Source organism: Bufo gargarizans, chromosome 8, assembly GCF_014858855.1.
Source record: "Bufo gargarizans isolate SCDJY-AF-19 chromosome 8, ASM1485885v1, whole genome shotgun sequence".
NCBI classification, from domain to species: domain Eukaryota; kingdom Metazoa; phylum Chordata; class Amphibia; order Anura; family Bufonidae; genus Bufo; species Bufo gargarizans.
Window position 1 is genome coordinate 162,407,514 of NC_058087.1, and position 8,473 is coordinate 162,415,986.

At 39.6% G+C, this 8,473-nt stretch overlaps 1 protein-coding gene across 1 annotated transcript; it reads right to left on the reverse strand.

Moving 5' to 3' along the window:
* Positions 1 to 2,141: 2,141 nt before the first annotated feature.
* LOC122945461 lies at positions 2,142 to 4,214 on the reverse strand. Its single transcript, XM_044304529.1, has 5 exons — positions 4,139 to 4,214; positions 3,951 to 4,045; positions 3,600 to 3,809; positions 2,452 to 3,377; positions 2,142 to 2,187 (listed from the first exon to the last, which is right to left on the reverse strand). Exons 1-4 carry the CDS (start codon positions 4,212 to 4,214, stop codon positions 2,673 to 2,675), a joined length of 1,086 nt encoding a protein of 361 aa, XP_044160464.1. The 3' UTR covers positions 2,142 to 2,187; positions 2,452 to 2,672.
* Positions 4,215 to 8,473: the final 4,259 nt, after the last annotated feature.

The following is an 8,473-nucleotide window of genomic DNA, read 5'->3' on the forward strand; positions in this document are numbered from 1 at the left end:
TCATTCCTAGGATATTTAGTTGATTTAGCCTTCAATTCGGTATGGATATAATTTGATGTTATCTGAGAACTTCGGTCGATGGGATTTTTTAGGAAATATTTTTTGAGGCAAAGTTTCCTCACAAATTTTTCAACTCCCACATATGTGTCAAATTTGCTCAAGCCTGAACTTGGAGCAAATTTGAGGCCTTTATTTAATAGTGAAATTTGAGGTGGTGTCAGTTTTATTTTACTTAAATTAATTATAGAATTTTGTGCTAGTGAATCTGTGTCTAATATTTGTGTTTGTATCTTTTTTCTTTTGGCCCTTCTTGTTTTTCTCTTCTTTCTTGGTAATTTTGGGTCCAGTTGTGTGATCTGTCCGGTGTTCTGTGTGATCTCTCTGGTGTCCTGAATACAACCAGAAAAAGAAATACCATACAATGGCCGCACATCAAAATAATTAATAATTTATTGACGTATCAAAGTTAAAAACAACAACATATGCACATGGAGCAGACCCCAAGGATGGTACAATAGAAAGTATGACAAAAGTTTTATCAATGTGCAATAATATCCAACAAGTAGGTCAGTACACAAATAATTATGCCATAAAATCCCTACAAAAGATTGTATCCCTCAAGCCTACAGCGAGGACATAAACACGATGGTAACACACATAGCATACAAAACCTATCCAGGGGGCATGCATTCAAGCCTAACGCGTATCGCTGGTTCCTAGACCAGCTTCCTCAGAGGTCCATGTACGTTGTGAACCACAGGGTTCATCTTATATAATCAGTATCTTTAATTATTTAAATTACATAGATATAGATCAGATGTGGTCATACCTGTTGAAAAGTTAAGGCAATGGGTGAAGGCGCCGATAAGTGTCATCTGAGTTTGTCCCGGTGCATGGTCCATGCGCACCGCCGCCAACAAAGCCGGCGTGTTGATGACGCAGGTGCGCATGCGCAAGATGGCCCCCGGAGCGGACACCAGCGCCACAATGCGCTCCAACTAGCGGAAGTGCAGTGAGGCGTCTGACGTCACATCCGGCGGCCACATCGCGACTACATCCCAATGAAGCACAGAATGCAGATGAGAACAAACACAGCGATATATATGGATATCAAAAACATATGTACAATATTCATGATCTACCCTGTTAAAATCAATTCATAAGGAAGATATACAAAGAACTTTCTATAAATTATGAAGGTTATCATATAGACAGAATACACTTGTATATCCACCTCCAATTGCATGATTATTAAGTATCATAATAAATATATATTCTAAAGTGCACTAATCATAATCACAAATTTACCAATATTGTATAACAACCAATATCCACTTGTTAATCAAATACAATGTGTTACATAAAAATCTAATTCATAAACTCTCATCACATGCATGGTTAAGGTGAGGGGTCATATTTCATATCCGTAGGATCCATTATTTTTTACAGAAATACTTAGCCCATGCATGATCTAAAAAGGTGTATAATCACATACGTAATTTAAGTAAAAAATTTTTTTCTTTTTTATCAAGAAAAAAATTTTTTTCTCATATCCACAATCTCCATATGTCACTCTACAAATGAGTAAATAGAATAAAGCATGATTCAAAAAGTAAAAAATGATGTTCATATTACAAAGAGACTATCCCATATTGGGACAGTGATCACATATGCATTCCGCAAGTCAAGGGGAAAGGACCATGCACCGGGACAAATGGCCAAAAGATCGCATGCGCAACTATGGGGAAGAGAACAGGTCTAGGCTATTTATAGATATATAGATAAACAATATAATAAAAAACCCTTATTAAATAATTATGGGTCCAAATATTCATATGTCCAGACCAGACCAAATTTTCAAAGAAATATTCAATAAAAGGCGCAATATATAGATAGGGATGTATAATCCGAATACAGCTCAGGTTCAGCATCCGAAGGGGGGAGAAAGAAGGGAACAGAAATATACAAAATTATTTGTGAGTTACGTTTACAATAATATATGACCCGGGATCCCAGGAGTCACACGATAGAAATCATGCCTGAAACCCATGGTCCGGGGCCAGTGATCACACTTTAGTGCCATTTTGATGGGTTATTCATCTGTGTATAGTCGATAAGATAGAAAAGAATCCATAGGGGAAGGGTTCGTGAAACCGTGAGTCCTCTGTGAACTTCAGTCCTGTGATCCTGAAATGTGAAAAAAATAATATATAAAATGTGAAAGGAAGAGGAAAAACAGACACAGTGATATGTAGGCCCATAAAATTAAAAGATGGGTCTACATATAGAAACCAGTGAAGGTGAGTTCCTCATTGAGTCCCCCCGGCGATTGTGAACCAAGATTATATATCCACCTTGCTTCGGACCGGAGCAAACACCTAGAGATATGTGTGCCCCTAATGCTGCCCCTAATCAAGTCCAACCCCACCACCCGTAGGTCATCGTACCTACCATTGTGGTGGTCCAAGAAATGAGTTGCCACTGATGTAAGTGGTTTTTCACCCTTGCTCCTATCTCTTGCTGCCAGTCGAATATTAGATGTATGTTGTTGAACTCTCTTCCTCAATTCTTGCATAGTTTGGCCTACATAAATCTTCTCACAGGGGCACAGAAGAGCATATACTACGTTCCTAGAACGGCAGTTGATATAATGTTTTAAATACAATTTGGAGTTATTCCCATGTGAGAAGGTATTGGAATTCAACATAAATTGACGTGTTACAGTTCCCACAGGAATATGTGCCTTTAAGGGCAATACCCCTGCCTGTTGATGAAACCGGGCGTTGAAAGTGGCTGGATACTAGTGTGTCTTTTAGGTTGGTAGCCCTTCGTGCTATCATCTTGGGTTTTTCATCCACATATGCTGCCAGTTTACCTTCAGATTGTAATAAAAACCAGTGGGTATCCAAGATTTTGTAAAGGTCCGACCATTGGTTGTTATACTTGGTAATTAGTCGTACCTTACTATCCCTTGGTTTGGGCCTAGGTATAAATAGGTCTTCACGTATGGATCCCCTCGCATTCTCAAATGCCCTTGATATGACTTTTTTTGGGTAACCCCTCTCATGTAGTCTCGTTGATAAGTCCTCTGAGGCCGCCTTAAAGTCACACATTTCCGTACAATTGCGCCGTAGGCGGAGGAACTGGCCCCCTGGTATACCAGTCTTTAGATGTTCAGGATGGAAGCTTGAAAAATGCAGTATATTATTGGTTGCTGTGTGTTTTCGAAAAAGGGAAGTCACCAACCTGCCATCTTTAATCTTAATTTGGAGATCCAAAAAGTCGACCTTCAAATCCGAGATGTTAGATGTCAAGATTATGTTGTATTGGTTGTTATTAAGTTGGTTGATGAACTCTTCACATCCTTGTCTTGAACCCTGCCAGAAAAACAAAATGTCGTCTATAAACCGATACCAGCCCACCACATGGTCCTTGAAGACGTCCAATGGGTATACACGTGTGGCCTCCCACCAACCTAAGAATAGATTGGCGTAGGAGGGCGCACAACGTGCCCCCATGGCCGTGCCCGAGACCTGCCTGTAAAAAACCCGGTCAAAAACGAAATAATTGTGTGAAAGAACAAATTCAAGTAAACTTACCAGGAAAGTGTGGTGGGCTGGATCGCCTGCAGTAGAACAGGACAAGAAAAACTCGACGGCGGTGATCCCATGATTATGAGCAATATTTGAGTATAGCGACTCAACGTCACATGTGACCAACAGAACATCTGATGGTAAGGTGATATCTTTGAGTTGTTGAATAAGGTGCATTGAGTCACGGATGTAGGATTTTAAACCCAGGACGAATGGCTGTAAAAAGAAATCTAAATAAATGGACGCCTGTTCACACAGTCCCCCAATTCCAGCCACAATTGGCCGACCTGGTGGGTCCTCCAAGTTTTTATGCACCTTGGGTAGCATATAGAAGGTTGGTGTTATCGGGCAACTCACCTCCAAAAATTGGAGTTCCCGTTTCGTGATGATTCTCATATCGAGGGCCCTTTTCAAAAGTAGATCCAATTTTTTCTTAAACGTGGTTGTGGGATCTGTTGGAATAGGGGTGTAAAAGATCTTATCACCCAACTGGCGTTTAGCCTCATTTACATATTTACCCGTGTCCCACAAAACCACATTCCCACCTTTGTCGGCTTCTTTTATGACAAAAGAGCTGTTTTGTTGCAATTGTTTGCTGATGATAGATTCTGTTGCGGCCATATTTCACCCCCTGGTGGTGTTTTTTGGGACCTTTCGGATTTCCTGGAGGACAGCTTGGAAAAACAGATTTATATTAGGAAAGAGACTCAATGATGGTGTGATTGTTGATGGTTTTGATAAACAAAAAGGTCTCCTACCTAAATCACTCTCACTGTCTTTTAATAAGTCCATTAAATCCAGAAAGACACCACGTTCATCCTCCATTAACTCTGTCAATAGTGTAGGTTGAGCATAAAGTAGCTTGAAACATAATTGTCTACAGAATAGATAAACATCTTTCACAAATTCAAATTTGTCCAGTGTATTCATAGGAGAGAAAGACAGTCCTTTCTGAAGGGCACGTCTTTCTTGTTCAGATAGTATATAGGAGGAAAGATTTATAATCTGTAGTGACCCGACCTGTGTTGACTTATTATCTACATTCGTTTCTTGTATGGTGCTGATTGGTTGTTGCCCCTGCGCAATTGGGGCCCCCTCCTTCTGGGATTTTCGTAGTCCCCTCCGAGTTCACTGTCTTCGCTGTTTTCGGATAAAAAATCCACATCACTGGTCGTGCCAGGGGTCGCCTGTTTTACGGTTACTTTATTAGTTTGGTAGCCCCTAGGAGGTGCCCGTGTGTTACCACTGTGTTTCCACCTAAAAGCCTGTTTCCTCTCAAAGTCACTTTTATCATTTTATCACGTTGGAATTTTGTTTTTTTACCTGTCATAATCTCCTTGTCAAAACTTTCCAATGTTTCTTTCAGTCTCACCTGAAATGACGCTACCTTTTCTTTGTCGAGCTGTCCTAATTTTGTTTCAAGCTCCCTCCATCAATCTCAATCTAGTTTGTTGTAATAATTCCTTATCATGTGTGATCAACATGTCCATCAGTATCTTAGAACATTGCAGGAGTCCCTGTTCCCAGATCTCTTTAAATTCTACAGTGACCTCCCATGCGGGAAATTTTTGTACCCTTAAGCCCCTGGGGATAATCGAGCACTTGAGATACTCTTCAAGACTCTTAATATTCCACCATACTCGTGTGTATAACTTGTGAGTATCAATCATCTCAGATGTTAATGCTCTAAAGTCACCCCCCGAGTCAGTGACCCCATCATCATGGAACAAAGCAGTTGCCTGCGAGGCCCATGCTGCCTCCCTCACCTCCAGATTAAATGCCATAGTATGACCACAATACAGGGTGCCACAACCCCAGAAAAGCCAGAAGGGAACCTGTCCCTGGCCAAAAAGACAGAACTATAATACTAAGACAAGGGGGGCACACCAAAAGTCATTTGAGCAGAGTGCTGGCCTGGTATATATATGTAACATGAATACAACCAGAAAAAGAAATACCATACAATGGCCGCACATCAAAATAATTCATAATTTATTGAAGTATCAAAGTTAAAAACAACAACATATGCACATGGAGCAGACCCCAAGGATGGTACAATAGAAAGTATGACAAAAGTTTTATCAATGTGCAATAATATCCAACAAGTAGGTCAGTACACAAATAATTATGCCATAATATCCCTACAAAAGATTGTATCCCTCAAGCCTACAGCGAGGACATAAACACGATGGTAACACACATAGCATACAAAACCTATCCAGGGGGCATGCATTCAAGCCTAACGCGTATCGCTGGTTCCTAGACCAGCTTCCTCAGAGGTCCATGATGCACATTGATAAAACTTTTGTCATACTTTCTAATGTACCATCCTTGGGGTCTGCTCCATGTGCATATGTTGTTGTTTTTAACTTTGATACTTCAATAAATTATTAATTATTTTGATGTGCGGCCATTGTATGGTATTTCTTTTTCTGGTTGTATTCATGTTACATATATATATACCAGGCCAGCATTCTGCTCAAATGACTTTTGGTGTGCCCCCCTTGTCTTAGTATTATAGTTCTATCTCTCTGGTGTCCTGTTGTGTCTCCAATAGGGATTGTGATTGGGTGCTAAACTGTGTATTGTCTCTCCTTGATCCCAGTCCTGCATTACTGGTTTGTTCCTCAGGTTGTATGTATGCTGGGCTGGGAGATTTAGATGTTCTGGGCAAGATGGTTTCCTGGGGGAGTGTTGAGCTCGGTGCCACATGTTCAGTGTTCGGTGGTGGGGGGGAGTATAATCTAACAAAGGCTCTCTACCCAAAATTTCATATTTATTTGAGATTGGAATATTTGTGTCTAAATTACTGTCGTGCCAAATTTTAGTTTTATCTCTTGTATCTTTGTGATTCTCTTTATGTGTTTCTCTGTGTTTGGTTTTTGTTCTGGCTTTTACATATTTTGTGGGAGTTTCAACTATTTCTACTAGTGGAGCAATTTCTCTATATTCTCTGTTTTCTAGTTGTCTTTTGCTATATTTTTTAGTTTTTTTATCAATAATTTCCTGTTCTAATCTATCCATACTCTTACAGATCTTCTGTTGCCAAATATTAAATTCTTCATTTTTAGGGAATGCATCTACCTTCCCATTAATTACTATAATTCTACTTGATAGATCCTCCAATATTTGTGTCCTTCTTTTAATAATCAATTCTGTTAATGCAATAGATTGTTTCTTCAATAATTGGTTCCATTCTATATCAAATGTCTCATCTCGACAGATCTTGTGCCGGGGTCTTAGAGAGCTGCAGACCCTTGGGAATATTCCCACTTTTAATATATTGAGTGAGAGATTTTATCTCCCACCGTTGTTTAACCCCTTAAGGACACAGCCTTTTTACACCTTAGGACCAGGCCATTTTTTGCAAATCTGACCAGTGTCACTTTAAGTGCTGATAACTTTAAAACGCTTTGACTTATCCAGGCCGTTCTGACATTGTTTTTTCGTCACATATTGTACTTCATGACACTAGTAAAATTAAGTCAAAAAAATATTTTTTTTTGCACCAAAAAATACAAAATTTATCAAAAATTTTGAAAAATTAGCAAATTTCAAAGTTTCAGTTTCTCTACTTCTGTAATACATAGTAATACCCCCAAAAATTGTGATGACTTTACATTCCCCATATGTCTACTTCATGTGTGAATTATTTTGGGAATGATATTTTATTTTTTGGGGATGTTATAAGGCTTAGAAGTTTAGGAGCAAATCTTGAAATTTTTCTGAAATTTACAAAAACTAAATTTTTAGGGACCATTTCAGGTCTGAAGTCGCTTTGCGAGGCTTACATAATAGAAACCACCCAAAAATGACCCCATCTAAGAAACTACACCCCTCAAGGTATTCAAAAGTGATTTTACATATGTTGTTAACCCTTTAGGTGTTGCACAAGAGTTATTGGCAAATGGGGATGAAATTTGAGAATTTCATTTTTCTGTCTAATATTTCATTTTTACCCATTTTTTCCACTAACAAAGCAAGGGTTAACAGCCAAACAAGACTGTATCTTTATTGCCCTGACTCTGCAGTTTACAGAAACACCCAATATGTGGCCGTAAACTACTGTACGGCCACACAGCGGGGCGTAGAGTGAAAGGTGCGCCGTATGGTTTTTGTAAGGTTGATTTTTATGGACTGGTTTATTTACACCATGTCCCATTTGAAGCCCCCTGATGCACCCCTAGAGTAGAAACTCCCTAAAAGTGACCCCATCTAAGAAACTACACCCCTCAAGGTATTCAAAACTGGTTTTACATACGTCGTTAACCCTTTAGGTGTTGCACAAGAGTTATTGGCAAATGGGGATGAAATTAGAAAATTTCTTTTTTTGCCTTATTTTCCATTTTAACCCATGTTTTCCACTAACAAATCAAGGGTTAACAGCCAAACAAGACTGTATCTTTATTGCCCTGACTCTGCCGTTTACAGAAACACCCAATATGTGGCCGCAAACTACTGTACGGCCACACAGCGGGGCGTAGAGTGAAAGGTGCGCCGTATGGTTTTTGGAGGGCTGATTTTTATGGACTGGTTTATTTACACCATGTCCCATTTGAAGCCCCCTGATGCACCCCTGGAGTAGAAACTCCCTAAAAGTGACCCCATCTAAGAAACTACACCCCTCAAGGTATTCAAAACTGGTTTTACATACGTCGTTAACCCTTTAGGTGTTGCACAAGAGTTATTGGCAAATGGGGATGAAATTAGAAAATTTCTTTTTTTGCCTTATTTTCCATTTTAACCCATGTTTTCCACTAACAAATCAAGGGTTAACAGCCAAACAAGACTGTATCTTTATTGCCCTGACTCTGCCGTTTACAGAAACACCCAATATGTGGCCGCAAACTACTGTACGGCCACACAGCGGGGCGTAGAGT